Consider the following 12,775-nt stretch of genomic DNA (forward strand, 5'->3'; position numbering starts at 1 on the left):
AGCAGTATTGCAATTGGAGCCTCCTATCACTCTTTCTCTCTTTTTCTCCAGGAATGTCTGAAAGGGAAAGACAAGTGATGAAAAAACTGAAGGAAGTAGTAGATAAACAAAGGGATGAAATCAGAGCAAAGGACCGTGAACTTGGTCTTAAAAATGAGGATGTAGAAGCTGTAAGTCTGTTTCATCCCTTTAGGGATAAATGCCAAAGTACTGCCAAGTAACTTTTTTAAAGGCCCCAATATCTAAACCCATTTATTTTGATATGTAGCAAATTCAGAGAGGCCAGCTTATCCCTGACTATTAGTAGATAATGGTGCTCCTGTGTCCAAAGGGATGGAGAAACTCAGCCCCAGGGGCAGAATGTGGTCCTCCAGGCCTCTTTGCCTGACCCTTGAAGCCCATACATCTGACCCAACCCCTTGACCAGCTCTGCACTGCACCCTCCTTGGCTAGAATGCACCTGCTAATGTTTTTTGCTTTCCTGAACTGAGGACAGGGAGGGATGTGGGAGTACTAAATTAAAGCAAAGCTAAAATTCTCAGTTTCCTGGCAAGAGGGATTGTTACACCACTCTGGAAATTGTAGCTCTGTGAAAGGAATAGGTAAAGGTTTATCTACTTGTACTTTTTTTTTAAAAAAATAATTTTTATTAACAGACCAATCAAATCACATTAGTTCCAAATTACAAAACCGAATTTTAAATTTTTGTTGGGGGCAATAATAATAATAATAATAATAATAATAATTTATTATTTAAATAAATTGGGTACCCATGCTTCAAGCTCAGAAAGGGTCCAATCATCTACTTGTACTTTGACGTGCTTTCGAACTGCTAGGTTGGCAGGAGCTGGGACCAAGCAACGGGAACTCACCCCGTCGTGGGGATTCGAACCCCCGACCTTCTGATCGGCAAGTCCTAGGCTCTGTGGTTTAACCCACAGCACCACCCGCGTCCCTAGTGAAAGGAATAGGGATCTCCTAACAAGTCCCAGCACTCTTAACACTTCCCAAGGATTATTTGGATGAAGCAACAACTGCTTAAAAGAAATGATACTGCTCTATATTGTATAGTGTACATGGGGCCATAATTGCAGCGTCTTATCAGCTCCCTCCTTCCCTCCTTTCTTTTCTCTCACAGCTTCAGCAACAGCAAAACAGGTTAATGAAAATCAACCATGACCTTCGCCACAGAATCACGGTTGTGGAGGCTCAGGGAAAAGCTCTGATTGAGCAGAAAGTCGAGTTGGAGGCCTACCTGCAGACCAAGGAACAAGAGATGGGAGCCCTGAGGGCTGAGCTCGGAAAGCTCCGAGAAAAACTGCAGGGAGAGCCGAGTCAAAATGGAGAAGAAATCCAGGTCAGCCCTGCTTTTGTCTCCATGAAACATATATAATATTATACAGTGTATATATAAACATAAGTATGATGTATTTGCGTGTGTGTTGGTTTCATACCACTTCAATCGCCTGGTTTCCCTAATTGTTGGCATCTGTCTGTCTTGGGAGACAGTGGATGGGAGGGCGCCTTTGGGGGTGAAGTTAAACTGTTGGAAGGTGGCAGCGTCCGCTGTGGCTGTAGAAACCAATACAGAAGACACCTGTTTTGTTGCAGCTGGGGCAGATGACGGCGTCTGGTTGTGCTGCTGTATGTTTCTTCTCTCCTTCATATAATGCATAATTAAACCTGTAATTACCCAGAGTGAATCCCTTTGAACTTGGAGGTGGGGGTGGCGGCAGCTCAGCTCTGAGTAGGCAAATAGGTGTGGCAAACTCACAGTGGATAGATGTATCCTCCAAAATCATACACTGCGTATTTCCTAATGTCTGTTGTTGGGGCCAGGTGGGGGACAGTGGCAAGGGCTATTGTCTGCATGTCCTCCTGGGGGGCTTCCTGGAGGCATTTTTTTGCCACAGTGAGAAGCTGGTAGCTGGGGGGGTAGACCTTTTTATCTGATCCTGGAGGGCAGGGGTGGAGAACCTGTGGCTCTCCAGATGTTGTTGGATTGCAGCTCCCATCAGCCCTGAGCAGCATGACCAGTGGTGAGGTGTGATGGGATTTGTGGTCCAGCAACATCTGGAAAACTGCAGGTTCCCCAGGCCTTTGGCAGGGCTGTATTCGAAATGGTTTGAATTCTTAACATTTCACTTGAACGGCTAATTGATTTTTATTTTGGAGGGGTGGATGAAATGCAGGAGCGACTCTGGGATCTATTTTAAGATTGTGTCCCATGAGCCAGTATCATATCCAATGTTCCCTTCCCCCACTACCATTGCAGTGCAGTTTTAGTTTCTTTAATGCATGAGTTCATCTGAAACATTTGACCTTCTACACTGCTATGGAGATTGAGGACTATTGTCTGCCTCTCATGTTTATGGCCGAGGCTCAAAAGCTGACAGTGAAGCAGAAGTAAATGCCATGAAGGGGCTCCCAGTACTAATTCCTCAATGGATATTCAAATTGTGGGTGCAGAACAAATTTAAATATTAATGCATAATTCTGTTTGTGTTTTCATGTATGCAAATGTTTCTATTTACTTTCCTAACAAGGAGGTAGGAGATGTATGAGAATGAGTGCAAGGGAAGTTGTCAGCATAATAGTGAGGACTAGGAGCTTGGTATTTTAAAAGAAACAGCCCACATACATCTTTTTAAAAACAAAAAACTTCTTAAGGTATCATATGTAACCCCAAGCACTGGATTCTGTGATACGTGAAGGATTCCTTGCTTAGACACAGCCTGTCCTCCTACTCCCCCTAATAACTCAGGAGGTTCATTATTTTATACCTGAGGGGAGCTTAGAATGTGAAACTTTTTTCCAAAATAAAGTGGCTTTGCAGAAAAAGTGACTTTGGAAGGAAATATTACATTGCTAACAGAGCTGGAGTGGTTGGTTACATGATTCTTTGACTAAAACCACACAGCGTACAGCAAAACTTTCCAAACTTTTCATGTTGGTGACACACTTTTTAGACATGCATCATTTTGAGACACAGTAATTCAGTTTTACTAGCTAAACTAACCCCTTAGAAGAGCATTCACATGACACACCACACCTACACACTGCAGCCGACACCCTAATGTGTCTTGACACAAACATCAGAAAGCTCTGGTGTACAGTATTTAAAATCTGGTACTAGGCATTAACTGCAACATCCTTTCTCTTTTTATTATATTTTTAAAAGCTTTCTAACTCTCAAAGTTCCCGAGGTGAGATTTAAAAATGTAACCAATTCCCACTAAAATCTCAAGTGAGGGAGCTGTAGGGCAAGCAAGACACTATAATAGTTAGATGATTTATATATTGCGTTTACCGTATATCCCACCTGTTATCCAAGCAGCTTAAGATGGTGCACATAGTTCTTCCCCATTCCTCTTTTAATCCCCATAACAACCCTGTGAGGGAGGTTAGGCTGAGAGGCAGTGAGCGGCGCAAGGTCATCCAATCAGGGCATAGCGTGGAGGGTGCAGGGGGGCCGGCCGCACCGGGCGCAACATCTGGGGGTTAGGGGTAGGGGGTGCAAATCCATGGGTTAGGGGACGCAAATCCATGGGTTAGGGGGCACAAATCCACGGGTTAGGGGGCACAAATTACTTGCCTTGTCCCGGGTACTAACAACCCACGCTACGCCACTGCATCCAATCAGCTTCATGGTTGAGTAGGGATTTGAACCTGGGTCCTGTTCTGTCCTGACACTCTAACGGCTCTATCTTCCAGTGAAGGGTGGCCCATTAGGGTGAACTGCCTTCTTACTTACAACCAGTTCAGATTGTGGGCCTGATTGTCCACTTCCTCCTCCTCCTCCTCCTCCACAATCTCACTTCTGGCTTGGCCTCTGCATCCGCTTTAAAAGTACTTCCTCTTTTTTATATACAGTGGACGCTTGGGTTGCAAACGTGATCCGTGCGGCATGCACGTTCACAACCCACAGTGGCGTGTTTCGTATCATAAATTAGTGTTTGCAGTATATTTAATATTATTTAACATACACTATTGAGGGACGTGGGTGGCTCTGTGGTCTATAAACCACTGAGCCTTGGGCTCATAGAATCATAGAATCATAGAGTTGGAAGAGACCACAAGGGCCATCGAGTCCAACCCACTGCCAAGCAGGAAACACCATCAGAGCACTCCTGACATATGGTTGTCAAGCCTCTGCTTAAAGACCTCCAAAGAAGGAGACTCCACCACACTGCTTGGCAGCAAATTCCACTGTCGAACAGCTCTTGCTGTCAGGAAGTTCTTCCTAATGTTTAGGTGGAATCTTCTTTCTTGTAGTTTGGATCCATTGCTCCGTGTCCGCTTCTCTGGAGCAGCAGAAAACAACCTTTCTCCCTCATCTATGTGACATCCTTTTATATATTTGAACATGGCTATCATATCACCCCTTAACCTCCTCTTCTCCAGGCTAAACATGCCCAGCTCCCTTAGCCGTTCCTCATAAAGCATCGTTTCCAGGCCTTTGACCATTTTGGTTGCCCTCCTCTGGACACGTTCCAGTTTGGGCTTGCTGATCAAAAGGTTGGCAGTTCAAATCCCCGTGACGGGGTGAGCTCCCGTTGCTCAGTCCCTGCTCCTGCCAACCTAGCAGTTCAAAAGCACACCAAAAAGGGCAAGTAGATTAATAGGTACCACTCCGGCAAGAAGGTAAACGGCGTTTCCATGTGCTGCTCTGGCGAAGCCAGAAGCAGCTTAGTCATGCTGGCCACATGACCCGGAAAAACTGTCTGTAAAGCGAAATGAGGTCTCGTGGGCCGGACTATCCTGATCTAGGTCCGTGCTGTTTAGATTGCCCTCAGTTCTTCAGCATTTCAGGCAGGGCTCTCTGCAAGTCATACCTGGATCTCTTGGGGGTTGAAGCTAGGAGCTTTTGCATGCAGATCAGATGCTTGAACTGCTGAGCTGTGCCTCTTTCCTGCAAATTAACAACAACAAAAACCTAGCATTAATACAAACTCTCTATATAGCTTGAGGGTGCCAGCTTTACAAGTGGGCCTGAACTGTTTGTACTGTTTGTATTTATTTCAGCAGTTAAGAGAAGAGTTGCTAAATAAATGCCCTCTCTCAGACACTACTGTACTGCACTCCAGAGCCTGGTGCCTCAGGCAGTTGGCGTCTGTGTTGTCTGCTTCTAAATCTGGCTCTGTATATAGCTTTTAAAATAAAATACTTTACACTGTGCGCCAAGGAAGAAGAAAGAAATGTGAGATTTGTTTCCCAAAACAGAATGTGAACATGCAACTGATGAAAAAAATTAATTTTTGCTGCGCAACTCCCCATGGGACTCTGAGTCCCCCAAGTCCATGATCGGTCCGAGAAGAATGGATGGTGGCAGAATCCAGGGGAAAGTAAGGCAGACATTTATTTTTCTGTTGCAACAGAGTTTCCTCCCCTCCTTCCAAGGAGGGAGAGACCCTGGACAAAAGTGTGCAGGAACCTTTAAAGACTTTTGACATTGCCCAACCCCCTTAGCCAAAGTCCACCCCAACATCATCATACATAGGTACATCATAGGAGGCAGTCTACAGTAGAAATCCTGTCTGTGCGGATACCTGATAATAGTCGCTAATTGCATTGCCTGGGCAGCCTGGCCATTCTTTTGTGATGGTTTAATACTTTAGTTCCTGAAGAATTTGTAAGCAAAAAGACAACGGGATAGCTTTCCTCATTTGTTTCCTTTACTTCAGAGCAATATTTGAGGTCATTGGGAGAGTCAAAATTGCTTCAGGATTGCTCTCCTATACTATTTCAGGTTTATGTTATGTACTGAAGTTCTCACCCTGGGCCAGCTGGGGGATACTGTAGATAGTTCAGGTCCACATATGCAAATAAGGGATCAAAAGTGACGTTCAGTGATTGGGTAGTTACAGAAAGTTGTTACAGTTACGTGGTACTGGAGCTCTATATAAGCAGGCTGGCTGAACCCTTCAGCTCAGTTCTGTTCTGGCCTCTGAATAAACAAGAGATGTTTGGAGAATCGCTGTGTCGTCTGATATGTTCACCCACAACTTAACAGTTTATATATTTAGATATGTGTGCATTTATAAATATTTCTTCTATATTTCAGACCTTAGAATTCTTTTAACACAAGGAGATAATTTGAATCTCTCCCAAGCTGAGGAGTAGAGTGGGCATCCTTTTCTGTTTTCCTTGACAGATTGCAGGTTTTGGTTGCTGGTTTGGTGTTACAGATTGGTTTGCGTGTGCTAGGTATTGTTTAGGTGTATATGTGTTGTGCTGGCTTTTAGTATTTTAGGATTGTTGTGAAATGGATATTTTAAATGTCTTGTGACTGCTATTCTGGGCTGGGATAGTTCAGTTGATAGAGTATAAAACTGTTAATCTCAGATTTGTGGGTTCAAGCCCCACGTTGGGCAAAATGATGCCTGCATTGCAGGGGTTTGAACTATCTAACTCTCGTGGTCCCTTCCAACACTACAGTTCTATGAAAAGCGGATTATATAGTCTATACTTTCTGGGTACAGTATTTGCTTATCCAGTATATAGTTTGTACTGCTTTATTTTAAATGCTTGGAGGTTTCTGTTGATTAAGCAATATATAAAAAACGTTATATAAACAAATATGACATTTATTATGAATAATAAATCTTAATAAATGCACCAATAAGCCATAATTAATAATTTAAATTATCATTATCATCTGACTGGCTTTTTGTTCATTCAGATGGTGGGAAAGATTTGGCTTCTGTACCCAGTTTTCCACAGCCAGGCGCCAGGTCTGTTTTTGCACAAACCCTTAGAAGGAACAGTTGCTTTCTTCTGCTGTTCTATAGTCTGTTGGTTTATGGTGATGTTGCCTCTTTTCTCTCCTTAGAGCTGTTCCCAGCTTTCTCTGAGTACAATAGACCCTGGCAGAGAGATGACATTACCACACGCTCTCTACAGCCAGTACTGTCATCATTGGCTGCCTCCTTTTTCAGCCTTGGCTGTTTGTTTTTAAGATTAAACGCTTGCCCTAGGTTACTTATGAAAAAAATACAGTCAAAGCGACTTGTAAGTAAGACCCAAGCCATGTATTAATGTAGGATTTTTTGTTTGTTCCTCCCAGGCCGAAGAACCAAACAATGATGAATACATCTCAGAATCTGAGAAGATAGCCATGGATTTGAAGGATCCCAACCGTCCAAGGTTTACTTTGCAAGAGCTGCGAGATGTTTTGCATGAGAGAAATGAACTGAAATCTAAAGTTTTTCTGCTGCAAGAGGAGCTTCTGTATTATAAGAGGTGCGCTGTTGCTTTCAGCTCCTTTCTAGTCTGATTCTATGTGGAAGCAGTTGGACTGAAGCCAGTTTGCTTTTCAGTGAGATCAGTCCTGTTGAGGCTGCAGTTGTCTGCTCAATTCCTCTGTGTTTGTGTGTGTGTTATCACTGAACTTCAGTTGCAAGCCCACACTAGTTGGAAGTGGAGTGGAGCCAGAATGGGGAGCTCTTTTGGGTGAGGCCACTTGGGGGTAACCTACAGCTCTCCACATGTTGCAGGACTGCAACTCCCCTTGTCCCTGACCATTAGCCAGGCTGTCTGGAGCTGATAGGAGTTGGGGTCCAACCACATCTAGAGAACAACAAGTTTCACATTCTTCAGAGGCCACTAGGTACACTTTTAAATGCACCGCTAGTCAAAAGGGCCAAGAATATTTCAAACTATTTCCTCCAATTTTTTCTTCTTCATCTTCTTCTTCTTTCTCTCTCTGCTCCTTTTTCTTATGAAGGTAAGGAAGAATGTTCAGGCAGTAATCAGTAAACCTACATTATACCAGGTCAGTGTGTTGGTGACACACTTTTTAGACATGCATCGTTTTGAGACACAGTAATTCAGTTTTACTAGCTAAACTAACCCCTTATAAGAGCATTCAAATGACACACCTATACACTGCATCCGACACACTAACATGTCGCGAAACAGTTTAGAAAGTTCTGGTCTACTCTGACTGGAAGTGGCTCTCTGGCGCAGCCTCTGAAAATATGGTACCCTCCACATGTTTTGGAATAAAGCTTATATCGACCACATCCAACATTCCCACAATGTGGGAACCCCTTCTCTACACTGTATGGGGCCCCTTTTCTTCACATTTTTTCTCCACTTGTGCCGGAGGTATCTAAGCAGAGACTGGGCATCTGTCTGTCATGGATACAGTTGTGACACCTGGCAATGAGCAGGCAGTTGGACAAGAGGACTGAGGCCCCTTTATTTATTCACACAATTATATGCACTGACAGAGGTATGCTTTCTCTCTCCTTTCCGTGTGTAGAGTGAGTGACTAATTTTTCCTAGGTGTAATGAGAGTATTTGGTATCTAACATATACATTTCATATCTTTTCCTGTTTGTTTTTTTAAGTGATGAGGCTGATGAAGAAATGAGGTCTCCCCAACCCACAACCATTATTCATTCAAAACCATCCACTCAGCAGGAATCTGGAATCAAACGACTGTAAGTACCCTCCTCTCCCCAAGGCTGCCTTAAACCAAGCATGGGGGGAAGAAACTTGCTCCCCTATGCTTCTTGGGGTCCTTGGGCTTTTAAAAATGCTCTAAGAAAGAATGGTGCTCAGTGTCCTTTGAATAATCTCCATAATGCCACAACGTACCTCTTTTTGTTTATCTGTTTGATTCATTTTGGCACAGTTTAAATACTGTTGCCTGCCTCCCCGATCTCTGAGTACTGCGAGATTCCAGGTGCTTACTCAGGGTTTGTGTTTCCTTTGGGAATGAGACACAACAGAGACTGTGGTGCCCTGTCTGGTGTATGGTTTATTTACACATATATAAGGGTCTTGCTTCCTCTAGAAGTGCAATAGATTCAAGAATAAATCAAAATTGCTCTCAAACTTTGCTCTGACTCTCCAGCTTGCTTCTTTACTTCTAGGTCACAGCACTGTCCCTTTCAGCTCTAAACTTAGGCTTTGTCCTTCAAAGTATCTCTGTGTTGAGCGAGTAGCTCCACCTACTTGTCTTATCACACTGAGCCCCCTTTCCTTTGTTCTCTTAATGGCCCATCACCCAGGCGATCACCTCAACACAGGAAGCCAGTCTGACTTATGCTTGGTGGGGCCAGGGGTGAGAAGGATCTCGCATTCTGCCTACTTCCCATACCAAACTCATAGCAAAGCATTTTCCCCTGGGGTTAGTAGTAACACATTGCTACCTTGGCTATTCCTAGCATGAAGCTTTCTCTGAATATTTTCCCATGAGACCCAACTACAGATTTTTCTCACTGGTGAGCTACTTTTTAATATGCAGGAATTTGTTTTTTAATGTGTGGTGGGTGGAGCAAGGAAGATTGTGATTTGCCCCCCTTCCCAATCACCACATTGGTGTGTGAGCCTAATTTAGGTGGCCCTAAACACTTGTTAGCGGTTTAATCTTGTTTTAAATGTATTCATTTTTAGTGTTTTTAACCATTTTAAATTATTTTATGTGTTAATTGCCTTGAGACAGTGGTTTAGAAGCAAATAATAAATTATAGGTAATAATAATAATAATTAATAATAATGACCCTTCTGCAGCAAAGTCTGTAACCAAGCCTAAACTTGAAACCACTTCATATTGCCACCTGCTTACCTCTTGACTCCCCTTCTACCTGTTTCCTCTTTTGCTTTCCCCTGCATTGAAATTTAGACTATAAACTCCTTAAGGCAAGAGACCTCTCCTCTTGGACTCCGAAAAGTGCTATGTGCACCAATAGTGCTATGTAAATAATGAGCAGCACGGATTTTATTAATGTGTGCGTCATCACCTACAACGAGGGTCGCCAACCTTCTTGGACCAGGGTGGGGGCACATTTTGAATTTTGAGAGAGTGCTGGGGCGCCAGTCACAAAATGGTTGCCTTGTGATGGCAGAGCAATAACATGAAATTAGAGAGAGAGCAATCATGGTGAAGCTTTCCCTGTAATTGTATTTTCATAAAAGGTATGACCTAGAATCATAGAGTTGGAAGAGACCACAAGGGCCATCGAGTCCAACCCCCTGCCAAGCAGGAAACACCATCAGAGCACTCCTGACATATGGTTGTCAAGCCTCTGCTTAAAGACCTCCAAAGAAGGAGACTCCACCACACTCCTTGGCAGCAAATTCCACTGTCGAACAGCTCTTGCTGTCAGGAAGTTCTTCCTAATGTTTAGGTGGAATCTTCTTTCTTGTAGTTTGGAACCATTGCTCCGTGTCCGCTTCTCTGGAGCAGCAGAAAACAACCTTTCTCCCTCCTCTATGTGACATCCTTTTATATATTTGAACATGGCTATCATATCACCCCTTAACCTCCTCTTCTCCAGGCTAAACATGCCCAGCTCCCTTAGCCGTTCCTCATAAGGCATCGTTTCCAGGCCTTTGACCTTTGACCAGAAACCTGTTGGATTTCTGCTTGCAAGATTATAGAGAAACAATAAAAGTGCATTAAAGGGGAGGGGGCAGCAGCTCTTTAGGACCTCAGGGATTCTTATTTCCTCATGTCCAAACGGTGCACTTTCCCGTCACAGTTCCAACTTCACTCATTGGCTAAAAACACTGGCAGCCTTGTTCATTTCACAGAAATTACTCGGAAGGGTGACTTCTTCATAACTTTCTTTCTAGGAGGTCTAGAGATGAACTTAAAAAGAAAGAAAGCCCAGAGTCCAGGGCCCTTGCCTTGGTGTGCCAGTGAAGCTCATGGCAGGCACCAGGTTGGCAACCCCTGCCCTACTGCAAGGGGGGGGGGGAAAGCTGTATCCCTCCAGAATAGGGTTTGATTCCAACTTTTCTCCTGCCAACATGGCTAAACAGTCAGGGATAATGGCTGTCCAGCAGCCCCTGGGGGCCCCCGGCTTCCTCATTCCTGCCCTGCTGCTCCGTGTGCCAGTAGAAGACAATGCCAGGATGCACTGGCACCAAATCTGTTGGTACTGTAGTGCAAAAAGAGTGAGTGCCGGGCAGTGCATACAGTTAGATGCCTGCCAAGCTCTCTTGGAAACCTCTGGACCAGGGTGTGGGCTTCCTGGAAAACACTGGTGCTGCTACCTTAGAAAATGGCAAGCACCAAACTGCAGTAAGCATGTGGTGCTTCACTATGTCCTTAGCATAAATTCCCTTGAAGTTCTGTTTTCTTTTGTTTTTTTCTCCTCTTGAGACTATGGAGAGGCAATTAAGCACGTGGGTGGGTCCAAAGTGGCAAACTGCATTTTGAATCTCTATATGAGAGAGAGCTTTGTCCCAAATGTTTAGATGTTCCAAAAAAGAACCCCCCTTTCCCCCATTAGCACTTAATTCTAAATCCTAAACTGTATTTCCTCCAAAGTAAGTCCAATTGATTCTCCTAGCGTTAAACTTTCAAAAAAAGTGTGCTTAATTTCCAGTTAGTGATTCATTACTCATTTGTATGTGAAAAGTACCTTTCCTTCAATTAGTATCAGAGGTTCAGCAGTGGAGAGCACTGGCAAAGAGGTGTTTTGGGGAGGGATGTCCCTCTCCGCTCCCCAAGCTATGTGAGATGCTAACACAGGATGGTGACTGTGTCGCTGTCATGGACAAAAAAAATTAATGGAGGCAAAAACCCATTAGGAAATTTTTAAATTGTAAATCTTTGAGCAGGGATTTTTGTTTATATGGTTGTTGTTTTTTAAGAAGCCAGATCTACCTCGTTTTGTACACTGAGCAAAAAGGGCCCTTTGTTTCAAAGGTTGTGTCACTTGTTTGTTGCTGACATGATCATCAGTGCTGGCTTTAAAAAGAAGACAGACAAAAGCCTCTCTCTCTCTCTCTCTCTCTCTCTCTCTCTCTCTCTCTCTCTCTCTGTGTGTGTGTGTGTGTGTGTGTGTGTTTAATGACGTGGGGGGAGGCTTGATGCAACCCAGCCAGCCAAGCTGTGTAACTGTAGAAAACCCGTTCAGAATAATAACAACTCTGTGTGCTGTTTTTGATTCTAATAATAGCATCTCCCAGAAGCAGCTCTGTTGGGAATGTCTCGGAGCTGTGTTTAGGTCAGAAGCAAAAAAGTGCTCTGGTGATCTCAGCTGTGTCCTTAATCAACAGCAACAAGTGGCATCTGCAGCCAACAGTTGCAGCGGGATATTGCTCCCCTTCCAGGTCCCAACATGATGTCCCATTCATTCCACTCCAGCAATCAGCCACCATCCATGCATAGAGAACATGCTCAGTCCTCATTGGGCTTTTTCTGTGCCCCCCTTAAGTTTTATTCTCCCACAGATGTTTGTTTGTACTTCTACAAACCTTTGGGTTCCCCCAAACCTGTTGGCATTTCCTGTCTTGTGCATGGATGGTGCCGTTTTGGCTACATAAAGACAGGTGCTCAGCAAATGAATTTGCTATTAATGTATGAGTTGTGTGCAACGCAGCACTAAGTTAAAGCCAGTGGTAAACTGTACTTCATTATTTATTGCACTTACCGTATTTTTTGCTCTATAGGACGCAATTTTCCCCCTCCAAAAATTAAGGGGAAATGTGTGTGCGTCCTATGGAGCGAATGCAGGCTCCTTGGCTTCAGCGAAAGCAACACAAAGCCTCCAAAGCGCAGAGGGAGCACTCCCTCCATGCTCCGGAAACTACGTGCACACCGACCCCTCTCGCTCTCCAGGCTTCAGGGATAGCCACCTGAAGCCTTTGGAGCACAGTGGGACCTCGTGCTGCGCTCCAAAGGCTTCGGGTTCCTTTTGCTGAAGCCGGGAGAGCAAGACTCTCCTGGCATCAGCAGAGAGGGAGAGCTGCGCAGCGCCCCTTCAGCCAAGCGGGAGGAGAAATGGAAGGGGCTCCGTTTCTCCTTGTGATG

At 44.2% G+C, this 12,775-nt stretch overlaps 1 protein-coding gene and 1 long non-coding RNA gene across 3 annotated transcripts in view; one reads left to right on the forward strand and one right to left on the reverse strand.

Moving 5' to 3' along the window:
• RILPL1 (Rab interacting lysosomal protein like 1) overlaps window positions 1-12,775 on the forward strand; it is a 37,472-nt gene that overhangs the window by 12,266 nt on the left and 12,431 nt on the right. For both annotated transcript variants that reach the window (XM_083717383.1, XM_083717384.1), the window contains exons 3-6: window positions 52-170; window positions 1,139-1,357; window positions 7,067-7,242; window positions 8,355-8,447. In XM_083717383.1, the coding sequence (XP_083573509.1) occupies window positions 52-170; window positions 1,139-1,357; window positions 7,067-7,242; window positions 8,355-8,447 (607 nt within the window). The remainder of the gene's footprint in view (window positions 1-51; window positions 171-1,138; window positions 1,358-7,066; window positions 7,243-8,354; window positions 8,448-12,775) is intronic.
• Window positions 8,341-11,222, reverse strand: LOC310834329. The gene is made up of 2 exons (XR_014559193.1): window positions 10,364-11,222; window positions 8,341-9,934 (listed from the first exon to the last, which is right to left on the reverse strand). It is a non-coding gene; the product is annotated as an uncharacterized lncRNA (long non-coding RNA).

The sequence above is a fragment of the Podarcis gaigeae genome (assembly GCF_964106915.1).
Source record: "Podarcis gaigeae genome assembly, chromosome: 16".
NCBI lineage: Eukaryota > Metazoa > Chordata > Lepidosauria > Squamata > Lacertidae > Podarcis > Podarcis gaigeae.